The following is a 23,218-nucleotide window of genomic DNA, read 5'->3' as shown; positions in this document are numbered from 1 at the left end:
GTCTTAGACTCCACTCTGAGTTGGGTCTCAGGCTAAATCTCCTCGTCACCTGTCATGGGGAAGAAGAAAGAGCAAAAGCAGAGTTACAAACTCCCTTATATATGGTAAAAATTGTGTACGGTATATCTAAAAGCACAAGACACTGTTAAGATTTTACAGAATTCTTACTTCAACCAGCTGTACACGAGGGAGAAAACGATGACAGCAAGAATGATGCAACACAATGTGATCATCATCTGTTTCTATTTTGGGTTATGAGAGAAGCCCAAGTGAGAAAGTGAAGAATGCAAAGATATGGAGCACAATTATATGCAAGTAACAACAGAGAGAGAGGAAGAGAGAAAGAGAGAGAGATGAGCAGGATTAGTGGGGCAGCAAGAGCCTTGACAGATATTTCAAATGTTAAGAATAAGGTTAAATTACAGAAATATGCATGGAAAAGAAAAATAAAACGAAAGAAAATATAGATAAATGCAGAAGAAAATAAAACTTAACAGAAAATGTGAATAAGGAATCAGAGACTGAAGTCTCATGCTGATAAAAATGACATTATTTTTATACCACCCACCACCACCATAAAAATGTCTGGGTTACTGCAATTGTATGGGTTTAATTCATATCTCAATGACTACAAACCAAAGTGTGCATAAATAATGTCAACAGGAGTCTAATGACAATAATCGGTTTAAAATGAGTTATGTGAATTGAAAGTCTGTGTAAGTTATTCAAGTTCAACAACAACCTTGTCAAATAAACTGTTGTACCAACAAGTTACAGCCTCTCCTGAGCATAAAAAACACGTTAGAACATGGTCTGGCCCCTTAATTCCATTAAAGGAAAATTGTAATGCCACAGAATACAAAGACATAATTCTAAAATTCTGTGCTTACAACATTGTGCCAACAGTTTAGGTTATATACATATATTTATGTATTAGGGTCAGGTGTTGGCAAACCTTTGGACATTTAGTGTTTATTAAACCCTGCAGTTATACCAATAGCCAAAACATTAATATCCCTCTCAGGTGATATATTAAGCAGCAAGTGAACAGTCAGCTGTTGAAGGTGTTGTGCTGGAAGCAGAAAAAAGTGTAAGGATTTGAGCGACTTTGACAAGAACCGAATTGTGATGGATAGACAACTGGGTCATATCCCAGTATCCCAGTGGATATTACCTACCAAACGTGGTCCAAGGAAACCAGGGGAAAGAAAACCAGTAAACCAGTGACAGTATCATTGGTGTTCAAGGGTCAGTGATTTGCTTGAGGAGCTTGGCCTGGTCCAATCCCACAGAAGTGCTACTGTAGTGCAAATTGCTAAAAACTATGAAAAATAATGCTGGCTATGACAGAATGCTTGCTGTGTAGCTGTGGACCAGTGAGAGTGCCCATGCTACCCTCTGTCCACTGCTGAAATCACCTACAAAGAGCATCAAAACTGAACCATGGAGCATTGCATGAAAGTGGCCTTTCCTGATTACTTTTTTAACATCATGTGGATGGCTGGAGCTGTGTGTGTCTGCATACCTGGTGAATTGATGGCACCAGGATGCACTATGAGTAGAAGGTAAGATTTCAGATCAGCAGAAGCAACGTTCTAGGCAATATTCTTTTTTTGGAAACCTTGCAATCTGGTATTTAAGCAAATGTCACTTTGACACCTACCACCAGTGTTCCATACCATGTACACCCATTCATGGCATCAGTACTCCTTAATGGCAATGGCCATTTCATCTGTATAATGCACAATGAAACACTACATAAATTGTTCAGGAATGGTTTGGGGAACATGACAAAGCATTCAAGCTGTTGACTTGGCCTCAATATTCTCCAGATCTGATTAAGCATCTGTAGGACATGCAGGACAAACATGTCAGATCCATGGAGGCCCCACTTCCCAACACATAATTTAAAGGACGTTGGTGCCAGATATCACAGCATAAGTGGTCTTATGGCTGATATTATTACAGTCCTGTTTGGCAAAAGTAATGTCACCATTTAAAAGACGACACAAGTGAATACATGGACATGATAAACGTGTGTGGCATTTAATTTCCCAATTTACCCTCCGGGCTTCCTGCTGGAACTTGGCTGCTTTTTTAGTGTCTGCCACTGCTCGTTCCACAAAGCCCACTGATTGGTCCATGTTGCTTTCAATCCTGTCGATTATGCTTCCCTATACACAAATGAAGAAATGATGTCAATGACCAAACTACAAATCAGCAATATAAAACAAACTATTTTGTTAACCTGATAACAGGTAGCCTTTGGGACACCCATGAGTGAATACTTAAATCCCCTGTTCTAGCATGGGACTTGTTCTAATATTAGAAATACAGAGTTACTGATGTGGTACCTGATTCTCCACTAGCATGGCAATGTCCACAAACATGTCATGCAGCTCTTTAATGCTACTCTCCAGTCGCATGATATCTTTGTGTCTTGCTTCAATTTCACTCAAAGCTTGCTTGGAGATGGCTGAGTCCATAATCTACACACAAAGTAAATGTGCATTGTGTTTGTTATTTACAGTACTTGCCAATAGCTCAACATGAATATATGCACATAAATACAAAAAAGTAAACTGAAACATTTAATAAACCAAAAGAACTATACTGTGACATTAAAGAAAGACACACACCCCTGCTGTGAAGACGGCAGCATTGCCACCATCCAGCATCTCCTCCAGCTCCTCATCAGTGGTGGTTTTACCCGCTGTTATATTGGAGAAAGGAATCTTGTCACATTCTGTTACACACTGTAAATACTTTAGGTATCATTAATTATTGTAGGACTGCACAACAGTCTTATTTGTATTAATATAAATTTTAATAGTATTATAATGTATACTATGTGCCATTAAGTACATACTGTGTGTGTGACTCACTGATCTCTAGCTGTCTCTGGATCCTTCCTTTGCTCTTCTCTCTGAACTCTACTTGTGCTTCATTGTACCTGGTCATAACCTCCACAAACTTTCTTGCTAGGACAGCGTGCTGAGAGAAATGATTAAGACATTGAGAAAGGCTGAGAGTACAAATCTCAGGATTATCAAAAACCCAGTATGGACATTTAACTGAGAACCTTTACTCTTAATTACTCAGTTGTATGCATTTAATGCATTCTGCTTACATGAAAGATTCTTGTGATCCACCAAACAAATATAAAATCTGTTACCTGAGATTTCTTTATACGCAAATCAGCTGAAACTCTTTCCTCTGCATTTGACTCTAAACTCTGCTCGATGCCTAAGGACAAGATAAAAAAAAAGTCAATATTTATTGTACAAGGAAAAAAAAACTTTTAGTATTATTCTAGTATTTTAGTATTGTAATGTTCATCACAACGTTTATAGCTTATTTAACATAACTAATAACATTAACGAAGATAACTAGAAATTGATAAAATTACGTTATTCTTTGTTTGAAACAGTCCTGTAATTGGAAAGTAATCCAGTAAACTTTGGGGTGCTAAAATTAAATTCTGATAAGTTTGACAAATGTGAAATACTTAATAAAATGCTAAATGTCTTTTTTATTGACCCAATTTTACTGCTGAGAAATAAAAATGTAAACACAAAAATGTATATAACATCATATTATATTATTTGCCCAAGTTGTAAAATAAGTGTTTTTGTATTTCACATTCCCTCCTTTTCCTAATTGTTTATGAATAAAACATTAGAGACTGTCAGAACCCACTTTTAAGTTTATTTCGAACATTGTTGGCTAATTTCTTGATTTCATTTGTGATGGCTTCCAGGTCATCTTGTGTCTCTGAGAGAAGAAAGAGAAAGACCAGAACAGATCAGAACCACCAGATCAACTTCATCTAGGAAATGTGTATAATACAGACAATTAGCCACAGTGCATTCTGGAGTTATTAATGCAGAATTAAAACATGACTACAAGAGATGAATAGTTTTTACTTGTTTACTTTGGTCTGAGGTTGGTGCAGAGAGAATAACAGAATACAGGCGCTTTATCTCAGCCACATTCTCATCAATCTTATCAATACCAATGCGGATCTCTTCAATCTGAAAAAATCTCACACACACACAGAGTGAATAATAGTATGAAACGTCCTTAAAAAATATACGTGCTATTAAGAATGACATACCTGAGAAAAGAACTCATCCATAAATTCTTTATTTTCCATTTGGATCTCCACATCTTCAGGTGTTTGATCTGTTTTCTGATAGAAGAACCCACGGTCAAACATGAGTTCAGCAAAAACACTACCAGAGGCTCATTTTAATAGCAACTAGAGACAATGGAATACAGTAAGTCTGCACTGTTTACAAGAAGGTGGCCACATCATATATCACTTGCAAAGGAGAGGCCTTTCCCCCTAATCTTCTAAATCCTCTCCCACCCCCTCTACCCCACTAGTTTGTGTAGGAGGGAATTGGAAAAATGCCAATAAATCAGTGTTGTGTGATTGGATTTAATTTCCTCCAAATACCACATTTCTATTTCAACTTAACTAAAAAAAATTTTTAATCCAAAATAAAAACTATTAAACTGCACGTTTCCGTCTAACTGGATTAACACCCTTTGTATTATACTATCATTTTACCTGTAGTATGTATCTCTGGAGTAGCTCTATATAAATGGATTATTAATGTATAACACACTGCATGCACCTTTCCAAGGAAAAAGGTAGGTACACACTTATAGGTCCAAAAGATGCTCCGTTAAGTTCACCAGCTTAATTACAAGAACATGACCACTTTAGTACACCTTTTTTTTCTGAGATCATAGGCGTTACATATGAGAATAAATATTAAGGACATTTCATTCTAGAGAATTTTATTCATATAAATAGAAATCTTACCTCTTTCAGCTGTGCTAGTCGGTCCTTCATCTTGGCGTCAACAGCGTCTATTTCTGAATAACTTCAAATAGATTTAATAGCTAAATTTTTAATATATTTTCAGTGCAAAATAAAAATATAAACAATATGACAGTGCCGTTTCCATGTAGCGGTTGTAAGCCTCTCAGAGTGGATTAGGGAGAAACAGTTGTAGGTTGCCAGATTGGGACTTCAAAACACAGTATATTCTGTATAAACGAATGATAATTAAATTCGAAACGTCACTTTTCTGTCTAACAGTTGCCTTCGTTTAGTAGCTTATTTTGACATCCTTTACAGATTTGACCGCACAACGAGCTTGTATAGTTTTTCCGACCAATCGAAAGGAAATGGACTAAATTTAAAATAAGCAATCTGGCAACCCTGTATGGAGCGCTTAATCTGTTTCGGACGCGTCAATTAACCCCGAATGGAGAGACAGTGCGCATGCGTAATGCGCCAACGCGCTTAGTGAAAACACTGGTGAAAACGTATAGTTAGAACCCAAAATTTATTTTGACAATTCAATTTATAGACTTCATTAGTATGTGATTATGTCAAAATGAACATTTTATATTTTATTGACACTATTTGTTTACATTGTGAGACTATAAAACAGCTTCATGTGTGTTTAATGTAAATGGCAACACTAATAACTCCAAACCCAGTTTCTTATTTACTGTATTACATTAATGCAAGGGTGAAACTATGGATTTAACCATCTAATACTCTATTCATTTTAGAACAGCTGTAAATGTACTTAATCAGCTTCAAATTAGGCGATAAGCTCTAAATTGAACAACTATTGAACAAACAGGCACACCACTTTAAATCTAGTCCACCATGATTTCATGCAGTACAGAAATGCAAAATAAAGGTCTGCAATATAATATTTGACAAATTCTGTCTATTAAAACCTGCGTGTTGCTGAAATCCCATTATATCATAATTAAGCACATCAAATGAAGACCAAGGCTTTAATTTTAAACATTAATTTCTTTAATACAGGTATTTTGTACAGTATTATATGGACACACAATTCAGTCTGTCTTTAACATCAGGGCAACAACACAAATGTTCTTTCCACAGCACAACTCCTCTATCGCGGAGTTGTGTGCGTAGCATAGGCAGATTTATTTCTAAGCAAAATGTATGGCATTCTGGCTGCCTCAAATGTTGCACCACCAAATGTTGTATAGGGTGTGAGGAAATTGTGGCTGTCAGTCGGAAGTTTTGTTCTGAAGTGCAGTACGCAAGTGCCATGGGTAGGACTGGTAGGACGAAACTCAGTGTATTCTCAGCATTTTAAATTATTAGAGTGTCAATCATTTTAGCCTGGTATTTGTGCTCCTATCCTTTGGGCCTCTCAACCTTAACCAAGAGTAAACTCTGAACAATTTATTAAATGATTGCTATTGAAAAAAATAACTCAGCTGACAGTCAGTCAGTCAGTCGTCATTCAGTTGTCAGTCAGTCAGTGTGTGCCAGAAATCAGATAGTCTGTCTATCTATAAAGATAGTCAGCCTGAATATTAGCTGCAATCTCAGCCTCCCATTTGTCTCCATTATTGAGCAGCTTTTCCTTGTTATAGAGAAGCTCCTCATGAGTCTCTGTAGAAAATTCAAAGTTGGGCCCCTGAGTAAAACAAGAGACAGTCACAAGAAAAAAAGTGGTGAGGGATTGTTGTCATGCTTTTAATAACTTTGTGTGTGTCATACACACATCAGTAATACAAAACATTCAAACAGACCCATCAGTAACAGGAAACATAAAAGCAAAACATATCTGTAAACAGCAGATCGGCTACAGCTCACCTCTACAATGGCATCCACAGGGCAGGCCTCCTGGCAGAAACCACAGTAGATACATTTTGTCATGTCAATGTCGTAACGTGTCGTTCGCCTGCTGCCGTCAGCACGAGGTTCGGCTTCGATGGTAATGGCCTGGGAATTGACAGCAGATGGATGTGTGTATGTTTTTTTATACATACTTAAAGATTTAGTATAATAACATTTACATCATTTGGCAGATGCTCATTCAGAGCAATTCATCACAATCAGGTCATGGACTAAGAATACCATCAGTCTAATACTCTGGTGGGAGAAAACAGATCAAAAAAGCACAGACATCATTTCAGAATTACACTCTTACAAACCTGATAGGATCAAATAAGGCTGCTGGTTTAAATAAATTTATCATTAAACATTACAATTAATCAAGCAATCTATGAACAAAACCTACAGGTTCATTTTTAATACATTTTTACTAAACTTTGCACAGGAAATTGGAATCATATATTCCTTAAAATAGAAAGATATATGGATGGATTGATAAACAGATCTCTAATCTGAAATACATTACACATAGCAAATAGTTTATGGACACCTGACTATGAGAATCAGAATCAGCTTTATTGCCAGGCATGTTTTCACATGCGAGGAATTTGTTTTAGTGACATAAGCTCCACAGTATAACAGAATGACATATTCAGTATAGACAAAATTGTATGTACACATTTACAGGTGTGAAATGTGCAGTTGAAATACATATAAAAATATAGACAATTCTCTATAGACAATATCACACCCATTTATAACTTTATATCTTCTAAAGTTTGGTTTATAACCACACACAATAAAACTTAATAATAATTTAATGTTTTACACATTGTTTTTAGTATTTTCAAGCAATACTATTCACCAATGCATGAAAAACAATGCTACCACTATTAGGCAACCAAAATATTAAATAGCTAAAAAGGGATGCGTGTGTATGTGTGTGTGTGTTTATGTACCTGTGCTGGGCAGATAGCTTCACACAGCTTGCAGGCGATGCAGCGCTCCTCTCCAGATGGGTACCGGCGCAGGGCGTGCTCTCCACGAAAACGTGGAGAAAGTGGACCTTTCTCAAATGGGTAGTTAATGGTGGCAGGCTCACGGAAAAGATAACTCATAGTCATTCCCAAACCTAAAACATGACAGTTTTACTGGTGAGTGAGCTGTAGCTTATTAAAAAAGATAAAGGTTCTATGACACAATAACACTTTCATTCCGATTATTAATATTACTTCATTCTGATTCTTTTTACACCACCATTAAGACAATGATACTTTAATGTGGCCTGTTTTTAATTCCAGATATCTTGTTGTGGGAAAGGCAAGGTCAATTTCTCAGACACTTACTGACTAATTTTTTATAGGTAATGGATTTTATTCTGTTATTTTGGACCGTTTGTAGCAGCTGGCATTTTCTAAAATGTTGGGTAAAAAGGGAAACAAGAGGTTCAATGTTTTCTAACGATAGCACAGATGTTACTGACCACGGAACAGCTCTGTCCACAGCAGGGTCTGAGCTGCTCGGTCTGTGATGGACTTCATATCATTGAGAGGTTCCTGAGCATTCACATATTCTACAGAAAAAGGGATTATATAATAGACAATATTATCAGCGTTACGCATGGCATGAACAAAATACGTTGATATTTATTTATGCATGTTATACTTACTGTAACACTCTCTGTGTGCTGATAAACTGAGAGGACGCACAAGATTGTGGCTCGCTATAAAGGAGCCTGAGGAGAAAAAAGACCAGAAAATTTTGATATGTACACTCTATGCCAAAAAAATTAATTCCACACTATGTGAAAAATTTATTCCTAGAATGTAAACATCATACCTGGTCTGGACACAGAAAAAATGAGACGTAACGATGCTGCCATCACACCTGAAATAAAATCAGCTTTAGTTAGAAAAGTAAATAAAGTTTTACTACATTTAAATATGTAATACAGGGAAGTGTATAAGAGGACATGACACAATTTCCTTTTGTTGTCTCGTATATAACACCACATACACAGAAATGTACTGGTGGCCTCGGTTACATATAAAGTAGCAAAATACATATATTTGAGTCACATGAAAACTTTAATGGGTTCAATACATAATTTATTAAAATAATTAAAAAAACATTAAAAGGTAAGAGAGATATGGGAAATTGTAGCAAAAAAAAAACTCTACATTTTTATTTGTAATATTTTATCATTCCAAAGTCACTAGTAAATCACTACATGCGATGTGTGTATTGACTGATATGTTTTCTCTAGATTCTCTGTTTTAAAATATATAAGACTGACCCTAACCATGTTAGGAAAAAATACCAGGGGTAAGCATCAAATAACATGTTTGACTCCTTTCTTTTCTCTGAGTAAATTTCAAAAGCTTCTATATACACAAGACTAGATGCAGAATAATGCCTTCTTTTACCAATTTTTCAATTAAATTGATTTGTATAGCGCATTTAACAATTCCCGTTGTCTTAAAGCAGCTTTACAGAAGTATGGAAACAGAAGAGAGAGAGAGAGAGAGAGAGAGAGAGAGAGAGAGAGAGAGAGAGAGAGAGAGAGAGAGAGAGAGAATCAAGGATAAAAACAAATAAATGAATATATCCGGCAAGGAAAAACATGAGGAAGAAACCTTGAGAGGAACCAGACTCATCCTCATCCTCCAAACCTACCGTTTCCTATTCAATCACACAGACACATGGACTCAATCACCTGTTGTAACATCATTAACTCACTCCAACACCCTGAACTTCTCAGGATTCCTACCAATACAGAACCAAACAGGAATTCAGTCTGAACTTGGTCTTTACTTCCCATCATCTAAACCATAAGGTCTACCATTATTCTGTAAAGTACAGTTATTCTGACACCAAACCTTTACACGCAGTGCTTTGTGGGAATACATAAGTGCTTTCCAATGTATACATGTTCCATTTAGACATGTTTATAAAATGGTTAAACAGAACCCAAACTGTGCACTACATAAACAAAAGGTCTTCGCGTGAAGTTTTGCACCGAAGGAAACACAAGCACAACGCATTAGTTCCGCTGAACTCCAGAGCCATTAAACGTTACCCGGCTATAATAAATCTGCTCTTTTTACAGCTCATAAATATTCTGTTCGATTTGTTGGGCACATCGACGTATAATAAGACAACATTCTGCGCGACGAACTAGCTAGAAATATAAAGAAGCTCTCCGAGTTTCCGACACTTAGTCAGCCATGTCAGCTAGCTAGCGTTAAGAAATATTTGCTCATAAGAAATAACAGTTAAACACAATTTACTGCAGATATTGACAGTTTTAATGATAAATAAACGGTTAATAATAATTATTGTCCTTCCTGTCGAGGATAAAAACACAAACATACACAGAAACTAGCTGCTGCACTCTCAAGGACTTTCAATGACTGTCACACCGCTGCAGCAAAAATCCTCAGTCAGGGTTTGTTTGGATCAAATACCATAATGTGAATCTTCTCTATAAAATCTAAATAAGGCTGTAAACCAAACTCTTACAGAGACTGAGCTGAACGCCGTAGTTTAGATGACACTCACCGGGTTGTCGCTATTTGGCCTTCTAAACCAGAACAGCGGACGATTTAGGAGACGCACGTTCGAAACGCCGGAAGTAGCACTGATCACGTGACTATACACAAGCCCATACACATGTTTTCTAATATTGACCTTACTTATCAAGTATTAGTGATAGTCTGTATAAGATCTCAGTAATAATTGAATACAATAAAACATACAGGAGATTCGCTCAGGGGTTCCCAAATGTTTTTGTTCTGAAATGCACTTTATAGATTTTTTTTTAATAAACTTATTATTATAGTATATTACACATATACTATTGTGCAAAGGTAATGGTTATATTACTGAGTCACTACAAATACATTTCATATTCCCAAACAATTCTCTTATAAATAAAACAAACAGATAGATAGATAGATAGATAGATAGATAGATAGATAGATAGATAGATAGATAGATAGATAGATAGATAGATAGATAGATAGATGAAGGGATATATATATATATATAGATAGATAGATAGATAGATAGATAGATAGATAGATAGATAGATAGATAGATAGATAGATAGATAGAGCCATTATCCCTTTAATCTACCTATCATGCACCTTCTGTGTATGATAGGTAAGTTAAAGGGATAATGGATGTAGCTACTAGTCAGATGTACTGTGTGCAATTTTCTGTTCTCTGTGTAATACAATACTGTAAATTTAGCTATATATGATGTTAAAAAGTGTGTGTGTGTGTGTGTGTGGGGGGGGGGGGGGGGTTCCATAGTGCATGTATTTATACATTGGTGGGAACCTTTGGGTTGTTCCCATAAAGAAAACTATGCTAGATGCAGAAAATCATTTTTAACACTTATTGCAGCTTTTAAATTCACACTCTAAAAGAGCTAAAAAATTTTCCTTAATTTTAATGAAGGTCAAGGTTAAGGTGAAATTTACTTGTCATTCATCAAAGCATTAATTAGTTGCAGTAATAGTGATGGCACTGGAAGGTCCTCAAAAGGATAGTAAGACAAACATATATGTGTGTATATTATGACACGAACCAGAAAGAGCAGCATAAGTAGTTTATAGCTTATGCTTAATGAAGCAGTATAAGTTTAATTAAAGACAGGGGCACTGTTCCTCCCACTTGCGTAAATGTGTATGCACTTCTCTTCTTAAGTGTTTGACATTGCAGATTGTTGGATGGTGGACTGAGAGACACGAGAGTGCTTCTTTACCATAAAAGTGAGTAATTGTAACATCTACATGTATGTATTATAGAAAATGGGCAGCACAATCTAAGGTACTAGTAATTGTAATGTTATAACGACTACTAGACCTAAAACTGCTGTTATTTGATTTAGAATTATCCTGGAAAATCCAGCTCTCCTGTGTAATTCTTGTGCGTACTGTGCATTATACTTATACTTATATTTATTGTGCTGAATCTGAAAACTATATATCTGTATACAATTGAGCCGAAAGGTTGGCATACCCTGAAAGAAATTGTTAAACATTGCCATTTATCTGGAAAACATGACAGATATTGCAATATAATTTTATATATATAAAATTATTTAAGGATAGTGGTCATGTGAAGTTTAATAGATTAAATTAATTTAGAATTAATTATCATATAGTTGTTTGACTCTTTTTTAAAGCTTCAATCACCTAAACAACCCTGATCAAAAGTTTACATATCCTTGAATGTTTGGCCACATTATAAACACACAGGTTATTACACAGAGCTTTAAATGGTTATTAAAGGAAAGTTTTCACACCTGTGACTCATTGTAATTGTAATTAAAGTCTGTGCATAAATAGTCAGTGAGTTTCTCAGCTCATGAGTTGACGTACTGAATTGGCTGGATACGGCACCATGGGGAAGACAAAAGAACTGACAATGGACTTGCATAATAAGGTAGTTGAACTTTATAAAGCAGGAAAAGGATATAAAAAGATATTGCAAAACTTTAAAATGTCAGTCAGTACTGTACAAACTCTGATAAAGTGGATGTAAAATAAGAGGTTCTGTCGATACTAAGCCATGGTCAGGTAGACCAAGAAAGATTTCACCCACTATTGCCAGAAGAAAAGTTCTGGACACAAAGAAGAACCCCTTTGAGAGAAATACAGGTTGCTCTGGAAAAAAGTGGTGGTGTTGTTTCAAGGAGCAAAATAAGGAGGTACTTGAAAACAAATGCAGTACATGGTCAAGTTTCCAGGAGAAAGCCGTTAATGCACCCATGTCACAAAAAGGCCCACATTCAGTATGCCAGACATCATCTAGATAAGCCTGACAGCTTATGTAGCAGTGCCATTTGGAGTGATGAGAACAAAATTGATCTTTATAGTCACAACTATAAATGCTACGTTTGGAGAGGAGTCAACAAGTCCTACAGTGAAAAGTACTTTTCAAAAAACTTTTGTTTTAGGGCTGTGTGAGCTCAGGGACGTTAGTAAAAATTTATGTCAAAATGAATGTAGCATGTTTTCAGAAAATACTGGAAGCATGAAAGCTGTGCATGGGACACTCTTGGATGTTGAAACATGAAAATGATCCAAAGCACAAGTCAAGTTTAACCCTTCAATTGCTACAGCAGAAAAAGTTGATGGTTCTGGAGTGACCATCAGAGTCTCAATATCATTAAGACTTAGGGAAATCTCAAACGTGAAAATTTACAGGAACTGGAGGCATTTTAACAGAGAATGGGCAGCTATACCACCTGAGAGAATTAAGGACCTCATGCACAATTATTACATTATTATTATGTTAAGAACTAAAGGTATGCAAACTTTTGAAACTTTTTTTAATGTTTTGTTTGATTGTGCCATTCTGTCATGCCTTACATATTAACATGTGTCCTATAAGAAATATTAATTTGTAATTAATAATTAATTTGTTTTGCCTTCTGACTCACATTTTCTTTAAAAAAAACTTTTGAGCACAACTGTAAAAATATATAGAAACTTATATATTTGATTCTATTGAAGACCTTTTGAGCTGCTATTAAACCATCTGCTGAGATTTTTTTAATTGTTGTGTTATCTTCTTTTCTCTATATTACTGTAACAGATAAACATGACCTAAATAATTTAATTACTAAAGAAGCAAATGTAATACAACCATTTAATAACCTTCTTTGCCTATTTTTGTTCTAGTGAATATTTCAACTAACACAACCATATTGGAGGAGGAGGAGCAATGGTCTCGTATTGAGAAGCCTCTGATCGTGGTCATTCTTAGCATTGAGATAGTGCTGGGGATTCTGGGAAATGGTCTGGTCCTAATTGTTAAAATGGTGGTGAGGAAAATTATTAAATTTGCTTTTGTTAATTTCGGCATGGTTTAACAGGAAGCATCACTGAAAATTATTATTTATGCATTGCAATAGAATTCAGTCTTAACACACTATATACTGTATGAATTGCAAAAATGCTGAATATTTAAATCTGTAAAACCTCCAATATTAATTTATTTATACTGATTATAAAATTAAATGCTAAATAGCACCTGAGGGATAGTCTGAAACCAGGTAGACATTTCAATCAAATAGATTGCACAATGTAAGACTTTCAGAGGAAAATCAGGAATGATTATAAGTAAGGTATCATTGTCTTTAACCAGTCTTTTATATTAATGAGGAGGATAGTCAAGAGTGTGCTGTAGAAGAGCAAACATCTATGACTTCATGTATGTAAGCATTTTACTAAACATTTTACTCAAGTCAATAAGATTTTTGTCATTTCGATAATGTAATGTAGCTTTTGCAGTACAGTGTGAAATGAAACCTTCCTCCAGAAGCTACATAAATACACAGATTTACATACAACAGCACCAAACAAAAAGCCAAAGAGTAAAATTTACATTTACATAAAATACATGTGGGTGATCTTGTGCAAACAGTACTAGACAAGACTGTGAGAATAGACAATACGATACACAACATAAAATAACGCTACCCAGTGCACAATATGTTTTGTTCTTAAAACAAATAAGGATGCATTTCTTTGTAAACCTATGTAGGGACCACAGCAGATTATAGCAGCCTTAAAATGTAGCAGAATATATATGTGTATGTATTAATATACATTAATATATATAAGTGACGTACAACAAATGCAAACTGAGTATTGTTTTTAGCAGAGTGGTCTGTGATGGTAGGGTTTCAGCATTGGAGGGCATATCTTCACTCTATAATTATTTGAATGTCAGAATGAAATGCTGAAGCTCATTAACCCATGGCCATCGCCTAACCTTTTTCGGCATGACAAAACACAGTCCCATGTCTCAAGGATCTTGTCAAGACTCTGCTTATAAATTCTCTGCCTGAACATTAGAGGGCGCTCATGTTGTCACCTGTTCCTCACCTGTTCCTCATCTGTTCCTTACCTGTTCCTCACATGTATTATTTTCACCGCGTTGCCTTTAACTTCGTGGAGTTCATGTATTTTCTTTGTTGGTGTTTTATGTACTTTGTTGGTGTTTTATGTTGGTATTTTCAGCGTTCATTTGCCATATTACGTTCCTAGTTCTAGTGATTTGTTCCCTGCCTATGTCTTGGGTTTTCGTTAAAAAAACTTTGTTTGTTTGGTTATCCTTGCATTTGGGTCGGGTTTTTATCTTCAACTTGGCAACCGCGCTCCCGACAGACCTGTACACATTTACATGGCATGCAAATCAGCAAAGATATTACCTGCTGTTTCTATCTTTAGAATGAATTACTAAGACATTCAATATTCACCAGGCCACAATTAAGCTGACAAACACAATAACAAGAGATGCCACTCTTCTTCAGGCATATTTGCTTTCATCAGAAACTAAAGTGAAAATTCTGTTTCATGACTCTCATTGTTTCTGGAATCTTTGACCAAGAGGAGGCATGTTCCATCCATCCATTTTCTACCGCTTATCCGGGGTCGGGTCGCGGGGCAGCAGTCTAAGCAGGGACACTCAGATTTCCCTCTCCCCAGACACTTCCTCCAGCTCTTCCGGGGGAATACCGAGGTGTTATATATATAATACCGAATATAATACCGTTATAATACCGAATACCCTCCAGCGTGTCCTAGGTCTTCCCCGGGGCCTCCTCCCGGTTGGACATGCCTGGAACACCTCCCCAGGGAGGCGTCCAGGAGGCATCCAAAACAGATGCCCGAGCCACCTCAGCTGAACACTCTCAATGTGGAGGAGCAGCGGCTCTACTCTGAGCTCCTCCCGAGTGACTGAGCTCCTGACTGAGCACCCAGCCAACCTGCGGAGGAAACTCATTTCGGCCGCCTGTATCCGGGATCTTGTCCTTTCGGTCATGACCCAAAGCTCATGACCATAGGTGAGGGTAGGAATGTAGATCGACTGGTAAATAGAGATTTCTTCACCACAACAGATCGGTATATCGACCACGTCACTGCAGAAGATACACCAATCCGCCTGTCGATCTCCCGCTCCATCCTTCCCTCACTCGTGAACAGGACCCCAAGATACTTAAACTCCTCCACTTGAGGCAGGAGCTCTCCACCAACCTGAAGTGGGCAAGCCACCCTTTTCCGGCTGAGAACCATGGCCTCGGACTTGGAGGTGCTGATTCCCATCCCCGCCGCTTCACACTCGGCTGCAAACCTTCCCAGTGCACACTGAAGGTCCTGATTTGAAGAAGCCAACAGGACAACATCATCTGCAAAAAGCAGAGACGAAATCCTGTGGTCCCCAAACTGGACTCCCTCCGGCCCCCGACTGTGCCTAGACATTCTGTCCATATAAATAATGAACAGGACCGGTGACAAAGGGCAGCTCTGCGGAGTCCAACATGCACTGGGAACAAGTCTGACTTACTGCCGGCAATGCGAACCAATCTCCTGCTCCTGTCATATAGGGACCTGACAGCCCTTAACAGAGGGCCCCGGACCCCATACTCCCAGAGCACCCCCCACAGGTCACCACAAGGGACACAGTCAAATGCCTTCTCCAGATCCACAAAACACATGTGGACTGGTTGGGCAAACTCCCATGAACCCTCCAGCAACCTGGTGAGGGTATAGAGATGGTCCAGTGTTCCACGACTAGGACGAAACCCGCATTGTTCCTCCTGAATCCAAGGTTCGACTATCGGCCGAATTCTCCTCTCCAGTACCCTGGCATAGACTTTTCCGGGGAGGCTGAGGAGTGTGATCCCCCTATAGTTGGAACACACCCTCTGGTCCCCCTTCTTAAACAGAGGGACCACCACCGCAGTCTGCCAGTCCAGAGGCACTGTCCCCAACCGCCACGCGATGTTGCAGAGGCGTGTCATCCAAGACAGCCCCACAACATCCAGAGACTTAAGGTACTCAGGGCGGATCTCATCCACCCCCGGTGCCTTGCCACCGAGGAGCTTCTCAACTACCTCAGTGACCTCAGCTTGGGGGACAGGAGGCATGTTTACAAATAAATAGAGTTTTACTTGTCTGATTTCCATTAATTTATTTTTGAGAAAACATTTCAAATAATTGAGCATTACATGTTTTTAGTGTAACCAATGTAACCATGTTATAAAGTCTGTGTAATGTGAGCAAGAGCCCAAAAGAAATCCAATGAAGGACTTTAAACATCATTATTATACATTATAATTTTCTAATTCTCTAATAATAACTCTTGAATATCTTTGTCTGTCTCCCACAGTGTAGGGATCAATATCAGTGTGTTTACTGGCTCCCGTTTGTCAGTCTCACTCTCTCTGACTTGTGTTGTGCCTTGCTGATCATGACCAGTTCCTTACTGGCTATTTTGACTGGAGGTCAGAGCTCACCGTGGTGTGAGGTGGTCAGTCTGTTTAAGTTCACCTTCATCACATCCTCCATTGGAAGCATAGGTGAGAATTGAGACTATTCACATGGCTTCAGTAGACTATTACAATGTGGTGTATTTTACACTCCCTCACCCCAACCCTATCAACCATTACTGTAAGTGAAACTGCTTTTTATGAAGATTTGTGATGTTAAATGCTTTTGATTCAGATTTTTTTATGTCATTAAAGTTAATTAGAAATGCCTCGACACATTGCCATACAGTTTGGTAGTTTAAAGTAAGTGAAACTTGTTTCACATCTGAACCACAACATTGCCATTTTATAAAACACTTTGAATCTTGCTGTTATCACAAAAAAATCAACTTCTGAGTTGTAACGCTAATGCTACGTTATGCTGCGCCGATTCACACCAGTTGATTATTTTCCTATAACATGGCATGACATAACATGATCATGTTTTATGTCTTATGTAAATTGCATGTTATCAAGTAAATTTCCATATACATTATTTATTTATCTAATTATATAAGTAGTTGATTCATAACTTGTTTCTTCTGCCTGGATTGTATGACAGCACTCCTCTGTGTCCAGCGGTATATGGGCCTGCTCTTCACTAGAAGAGGCTTGTCTGTCATCCTAATAGTGGCATGTTTGGCTTCCTGGTTGTTAGGTGCCATATTCGGGGTGGTGCCAGTGATCTACAAATGGGTTAGGTGAGATGCTTAGTAAAAATATTCAGCACAGCTCAGAGAAGGAACCATTTCTCTATGTTTGGATTAAGTTGTTGCTTAACCCCTGGATGTTAGGTTTGACCCTGCGGAGATGATGTGTGCTGTATTCTGGGAGAGCAGTTACTCTGACATGCTGGTGTATATTCTCTGCGCCTTCATCGTCACAATATTACCACCTTTGCTGCTCATTATCACCTGCTCCTTACTGACTGGGGCTGGCTATGGGAAAAACTGTGCCAGGTGGGATATGAATGGATCCAGTCACTGTTATTATGTCAGACATATATGTCTTCGACTGTATTTTAGGATTGTTTTAAGTTGCAGTTCACTTAATCAAGAAGATGTACTGAAAATAATCATGCACCAGTAAAGCAATATATTCTAATAATGCAATATTTAACACACGGTATTTAACCCTACACCTCTTTCTGTCTGATTTTGAGTAAGCTATTAAAATACAAAAATTGCAGAACCTTAAATATGATGATCATGCCATTAGGAGTTTCATTTTTGACATCCACATCAGATTATTTGCTATGAATAATTTTGTAAGGATTGTTTGGAACATTGAACCACTGACAGTAACAATAAAAAGCACAGAATTGTAGGACTGTAGATTGATTTAGTCCATCAGTGATCATGTCAGGTGATTACACAGAGTTTTCCTATATGAACGTTCTGACACGCGCCTTTTTCCCGTTCTGTAGGCCGACAGATTTGTCATCTGTCACTCCGCTGTTGGTGGGAACTTATCTGCTCTGCTATACTCCTTTTATTTTGTCAGAAGTGAGTAGTCCTTCACATTAACAGGAAAAGTATCAGTATCAGTAGTGTTGAATTCTGATGTTTATATATATATATATATATATATATATATATATATATATATATATATATATATATATATATATATATATATATGTGCTCAAAAAGGATTTCTCAATATTTCGTTAGGTTAATCAATTTTTACTGTTTTATCAAAATGAATTTACTTATAACATTGTCTTAAAGACAAAACATTTCTTTAAACCTTTATGGATTCCTCAGTGGGACTATGAATGGAAACTTCTTCTTTGCTTCCTTGCTGATATAGATATTATATTTGGAGTCTCACATTATAGAATAAGTAAATGTTGGTAGATATGTTTTATTAATCCTGAAGACACTTTAGGATTGATATAATCCCTCATAGAGATTAATTTTATGCTATTTTTTTTATATAAACTGTCTGCTACAAAAACTCATGCTGATTTTAAATGGCTGTAAAAGATATGCTTTTTCCTGTTATCCAGAATCACAATCCCATACAGTGACTGTCTCCAGTAAACTAAAAACTTTTATTTAATTTTGTTCTAACACATCCTAAATTTTGTGTTGTCTCAAACTTATTTTAGATGATTATGCTTGGGAGACTGGATCTGTCACCATCTCCTGAGTGGCTGAGAACACTTTCATCAGTCATGGCTTATCTGGACTGTAGTGTGAACCCCATCATTTACTGCATTAACCAAGACTTTCGAGAAGCAATACTTGCACTTCTGTGGACCAGCAGAAAGTCAAGCTTGCCTGAACCTGTACTGACCAGCATAACAAAAATAGACACATGATATAGAATATGTGTATCTGATGGATGGATTTTTATACATATTTTAAATTGAGTTGCTTCATTACAACTGCAGGACACTACTTTGGTACAGTGATTAAAGCGGAAAAATAGGCCTAATACCCTTCCGTCCTTCCCTGTATTATCATGTTGTATTTTTTTTTAATTACGAGTGAACCTTTCTACTATAATCACAAATTATATGATGTGTCTTGTACTGTATTTGTATCTGTTCTTTTCAAATAATGCATTCATATTCAGTAAATGTGTGTGTTAGGGGAAAAATACATTTTTCAGGGTTTGCAGTGAATAAGTCAGTAAGCTGTTGAAAAACAAAAAAAAATATTTTCAGTCATTAAAATGAAATATTTAGAGCTATTTATAAAAAGCCTATTCAATTTTAGTGGTTTAAACTGTCATTGGTGCATCTCTCTTTGCCTTCATATTTATTAGCGTTGATTTATGTGATTTGATAGTCTGAAGTGATGTTATTTCAGCTTCTTACACCATTTAATCTAAACTATGTATTTCTGTAGTAAGCACTGTGAGGCAAGCATTGATTTTAATAGTGGTTTTAATGGACACCATCTGCACAGAGAGACATATATACAAAGCGAACATTCATTTAACCCACAAAACATTTGAGATGCAGTACTTTGTTTTTGTGTGTTGTATATTTCAGTCATTTGCTGCTATAAAATTAAAATAGCAGAAAAAGATTTTCATAGAATTTTAATTTATCAATAAATAATGAAAATAAAAATAACGTATTACTGTGTCTTATTCAAGTTTTATGAATGCCCTTCTTTATGTCTGTATTATCACTTTCATTATTTCAACGACTTTAGGTCATTTATAACATTTTTCTTTTCGTCATTTAATGCTGTATAACATATTGTAACATATAACAATATTTCTTTATAAAATATAACATCTATATAGAACAAAAAGGGTAAAAAAAAAACAGTGCACATTACAGCTATTATGTCAGTTAAGAAACGGATTGATTTTTACTATTGAATACATTAGTATGCAGTAAACGTCACTCATTTATGACGTTCGTTTGTGCGCAATTTGCGTCAGGTGCGTAAGAAAACAAAAACTGTAGTGGAATTGTAGAATGTCGCAGACTTTGGACCAGAAGTGTCCAGTGAGCTTTTGAAAAAGCCAGAATTTGGCCAGTTCGTAGTCCAAGATTTTTAAAAGCACGAACCCGACACAGGAGAGAGCTGCGAGAATTAAGTAGCGCAAAGACACCTGGTCTCCAAAGGAGCGCTGAGACGCGGCGCCTTGCAGCAGCGCAGCGGCGATGTGAACTCCGAGGGCGAAATCAAAGCCGCGGTCGTGCAGCAGCGCCAGGAAGTAGCTCATTACAGAGCTAACCTCCACAATCACTGCATAACGCGTGGACCAGCCGTGCGTAATGTACCGACACCACACCGGCACCCAGGCGAAGATGGGCAGCGTGATCCACTGGTCCAGGACGCATGGAGCGCGGCGCAGCGTCGCTAGGCGCGTCCACTGGATCGGTCCGTATGCGAGGGCCATAAGAGCAAACACGTCCTTCGCGTAATCGGTGAGAGGATCCTTCATCCTCCTGGTCAGCCAGTAAACACCAACAATTATATAACCCACGTTCACGAGACAGTTAAATGGCATGGCCAGAAAAGCAGGGAGCTGATCCACTCTCTGCTCGGCGTAGTGATCATAGGACATGTCCACCAGCACATTGTCAAAAATGTCAGTATTCGCCAAAGCAATGCAGAGAAAGAAAGGCAAAAAAAAGTGCACGACTGCTGACATTGTCAATAAAACCGTAATTCCAGATCAAATTAAAAAATTCAGAAAAAACAATACCGAGGAACAAACAAGTCACTTCCCAACCTTCAGTGTAGTGCGCATGTGCGTAGAAATGAACCAAACATGAAAAAAAAATCATTGCTTGATATAAAGTAAATTGTTACGTAAATACTGATTTAAATTCTTTCCTGAAAAATAAATTCATTTTATAGATATAATTTTATTACACCTATTTAAAAAATATACACATATAATTTTATTTTGTTTATACAGTCTTTTATTATGACACTTATTTTCCGGATGTAACATGTAACCCAAAGCTGATGTCTGCTGACTAATCAAAACAAAATTCATTTAATTAATGGCAGTAAAATGTACACACATTTTTACATGAAAAAGCATGAAAAACTGACAGAAATGCTGCATATTCGAGTGAAACAGACTTTTCTGACATGCTTATCTATGCTTATCAAAGCATATTACTGCCACCTAGTGGCCACAAAAATTTTTAATACGAAAGTGAATAGACACAAATGTCAGGGTTATAAATTAGTGGTGGATAATGATTGGAACACTGAGAAATCAGATCTGAATTAGCAAGCTGTCTCTGTTGGGCCTTTTCAGCAGGACTGGGTATTAAACTCTGTTCTCAGACCTCAGTTATGTTTTCAGGCTGGAATAGGCACTGGATGTAATTTTGTATGAGCTCCACTACACAACTGGACTGTGCAATATTTTATTATGACGAACTCTAAAAAAACATTTAAAAACGGTCTAGCAAATTATGTAATAGTTTGCATAAAAGTGTCTTCATTTTCACTGACATGGTGACTTCAGTGACATGGTGAATAATGTTCATAAAAATTCATTATGTCTCTACTAATCAACTGATTTATCCTGTTTATAACCAAACAAACTGTAATGTGTTTAGTGTAAAAATAATGCCATTGGCCAGAAAACCTGTATGGGTGGTTTTGAGAGCCAGGTGACTTAATAACAGATATGAACTAAGAAGAATGGGAGGAGGTAAACTCAGGGAGTCTGAATAGAAAGTTCTTTAATCAGTAAAGAAGGAAACTGGAAAGAGACAACAAGATTTAGTAAAGCCAGTAATAAACACAGAAACAACAGAAGCGGTAAGAAAGGATTTGTTCATTGTTTTTTTTTTCTTTTTCTTTTTTATACTATAGAATCCAATGCATTATACACTAAAAAGTGGCTTAACCTCATTAAAACCACATCAATAAGCAATAGTTGCTAAAACTAAAAACTAATTACAAACTAACAACATTTGAGAGAAGGGGCTTCACTGATCTTTTTTGCCTTCAAATTCAGATGACTGAAGAAACACAGGTATCCAACAGCAGCTCTGTGATTCACTCTATGCTGAACAGACTGAAGTCTTCGGAGAGGCTCCAGGGTTCATCTCATGTCACAGCACAACACTGTAGATACTCAAAGGAGACAAACCAGGGTAACAGTGTAGTTATTACAGAGTCAGACAAACCGGAGTGGAATTTTGCAGAGTCATATCCTTCAGAATGCTCAGTCAAACCCGAAAGACAGCATGATACTGACAAAGATTCAGAATATTTCACCCAAAGGACTGGATTTCAAGAAATGAACATATTGCTCAAAAGCAGACCACCTTCTGATTTGTTGCACAAATTAATAATAGATACCAGGCAAGATTTACAGCCAAGTGAGAATAATCACTTGTGGGAAAAAGTGAAAGAAGAGCAAACATCACAAGCTGAGTCCCCATTCAGCATTATGAAGTACAGTCCTCCTTGTGGTCCATTTATTTATGACCCAACAGGATCATTGCTGTCAAAATCAGAACCCAGGTTTGTGGAAGGAACAAGTGAAATAAAGAAGCAATCTTGCCAGACTAAGAACACAGTAAGTCTGTGAGTTCACTCTGCAATATAATACTGCACTCATTACAGTCTAAATAAATCTCATTTAGCTTGGATTTTTTTTAGGACTTTGGAAAAGCAACAGAACTCTTAATTTCTATGGCTTCTAATCATAAATCATTAATTAGGTTATGTCTGTGGAAAAAGCAGAGCCTCCAC

At 37.0% G+C, this 23,218-nt stretch overlaps 4 protein-coding genes across 8 annotated transcripts; 1 reads left to right on the top strand and 3 right to left on the bottom strand.

The window, feature by feature from the left end:
• Window positions 1–164: 164 nt before the first annotated feature.
• stx3a (syntaxin 3a) lies at window positions 165–5,683 on the bottom strand. Of its 2 annotated transcripts, XM_027145868.2 has the most exons (10): window positions 4,835–5,683; window positions 4,118–4,192; window positions 3,935–4,034; window positions 3,700–3,774; window positions 3,176–3,246; window positions 2,886–2,994; window positions 2,640–2,713; window positions 2,355–2,489; window positions 2,064–2,174; window positions 165–242 (listed from the first exon to the last, which is right to left on the bottom strand). In XM_027145868.2, exons 1-10 carry the CDS (start codon window positions 4,862–4,864, stop codon window positions 165–167), a joined length of 858 nt encoding a protein of 285 aa, XP_027001669.1. In that variant the 5' UTR covers window positions 4,865–5,683. The 2 variants fall into 2 exon arrangements, with proteins under 2 accessions (XP_027001669.1, XP_027001667.2); XM_027145866.2 differs by lacking the exon at window positions 165–242 and having other exon boundaries at window positions 1,785–2,174.
• A 145-nt stretch (window positions 5,684–5,828) lies between these two features.
• Window positions 5,829–10,358, bottom strand: ndufs8a (NADH:ubiquinone oxidoreductase core subunit S8a). Of its 4 annotated transcripts, none has more exons than XM_027145778.2 (7): window positions 10,250–10,358; window positions 8,528–8,575; window positions 8,358–8,423; window positions 8,172–8,261; window positions 7,648–7,820; window positions 6,668–6,796; window positions 5,829–6,488 (listed from the first exon to the last, which is right to left on the bottom strand). In XM_027145778.2, exons 2-7 carry the CDS (start codon window positions 8,568–8,570, stop codon window positions 6,357–6,359), a joined length of 633 nt encoding a protein of 210 aa, XP_027001579.1. In that variant the 5' UTR covers window positions 8,571–8,575; window positions 10,250–10,358; the 3' UTR covers window positions 5,829–6,356. The 4 variants fall into 4 exon arrangements, with proteins under 4 accessions (XP_027001579.1, XP_027001581.1, XP_027001583.1 ...); XM_027145780.2 differs by lacking the exon at window positions 10,250–10,358 and adding an exon at window positions 10,211–10,233; XM_027145782.2 differs by lacking the exon at window positions 10,250–10,358 and adding an exon at window positions 10,063–10,086.
• A 1,723-nt stretch (window positions 10,359–12,081) lies between these two features.
• On the top strand, window positions 12,082–20,102 carry si:dkey-9i23.8 (beta-1 adrenergic receptor). The gene is made up of 7 exons (XM_047812640.1): window positions 12,082–12,142; window positions 13,384–13,526; window positions 16,880–17,069; window positions 17,581–17,719; window positions 17,813–17,977; window positions 18,445–18,523; window positions 19,132–20,102. The coding sequence occupies exons 2-7, from the start codon at window positions 13,521–13,523 to the stop codon at window positions 19,342–19,344; spliced, it is 792 nt and encodes a 263-aa protein (XP_047668596.1). The 5' UTR covers window positions 12,082–12,142; window positions 13,384–13,520; the 3' UTR covers window positions 19,345–20,102.
• Window positions 19,897–21,255, bottom strand: tmem187 (transmembrane protein 187). Its single transcript, XM_027145814.2, has one exon. The coding sequence runs from the start codon at window positions 21,141–21,143 to the stop codon at window positions 20,391–20,393; it is 753 nt and encodes a 250-aa protein (XP_027001615.1). The 5' UTR covers window positions 21,144–21,255; the 3' UTR covers window positions 19,897–20,390.
• Between the last annotated feature and the right edge of the window lie 1,963 nt (window positions 21,256–23,218).

This window comes from Tachysurus fulvidraco, chromosome 4 (genome assembly GCF_022655615.1).
Source record: "Tachysurus fulvidraco isolate hzauxx_2018 chromosome 4, HZAU_PFXX_2.0, whole genome shotgun sequence".
In the NCBI taxonomy this organism is placed as follows: domain Eukaryota; kingdom Metazoa; phylum Chordata; class Actinopteri; order Siluriformes; family Bagridae; genus Tachysurus; species Tachysurus fulvidraco.
Note: the sequence above shows the minus strand (reverse complement) of the source record. Positions and strands in the feature narration are given on the sequence as shown.

What these genes read in the sequence shown, in the direction of transcription:
- stx3a (XM_027145866.2), bottom strand. Translation starts at nt 4,864, where the DNA reads ATGAAGGACCGACTAGCACAGCTGAAAGAG. An exon ending in CCAGAGACAGCTAGAGATCA is followed by an intron (nt 2,714 to 2,885) that starts GTGAGTCACACA and finishes CCAATATAACAG; the next exon opens with CGGGTAAAACCACCACTGAT. An exon ending in CCATGCTAGTGGAGAATCAG is followed by an intron (nt 2,175 to 2,354) that starts GTACCACATCAG and finishes ATTTGTGTATAG; the next exon opens with GGAAGCATAATCGACAGGAT.
- ndufs8a (XM_027145778.2), bottom strand. Translation starts at nt 8,570, where the DNA reads ATGGCAGCATCGTTACGTCTCATTTTTTCTGTGTCCAGACCAG. An exon ending in AAGCTATCTGCCCAGCACAG is followed by an intron (nt 6,797 to 7,647) that starts GTACATAAACAC and finishes GTCAATTCCCAG; the next exon opens with GCCATTACCATCGAAGCCGA. An exon ending in CTGTGGATGCCATTGTAGAG is followed by an intron (nt 6,489 to 6,667) that starts GTGAGCTGTAGC and finishes TGTTTTACTCAG; the next exon opens with GGGCCCAACTTTGAATTTTC.
- si:dkey-9i23.8 (XM_047812640.1), top strand. An exon ending in ATCCTCCATTGGAAGCATAG is followed by an intron (nt 17,070 to 17,580) that starts GTGAGAATTGAG and finishes ATTGTATGACAG; the next exon opens with CACTCCTCTGTGTCCAGCGG. An exon ending in TATGGGAAAAACTGTGCCAG is followed by an intron (nt 17,978 to 18,444) that starts GTGGGATATGAA and finishes CCCGTTCTGTAG; the next exon opens with GCCGACAGATTTGTCATCTG.
- tmem187 (XM_027145814.2), bottom strand. Translation starts at nt 21,143, where the DNA reads ATGTCAGCAGTCGTGCACTTTTTTTTGCCTTTCTTTCTCTGCATTGCT.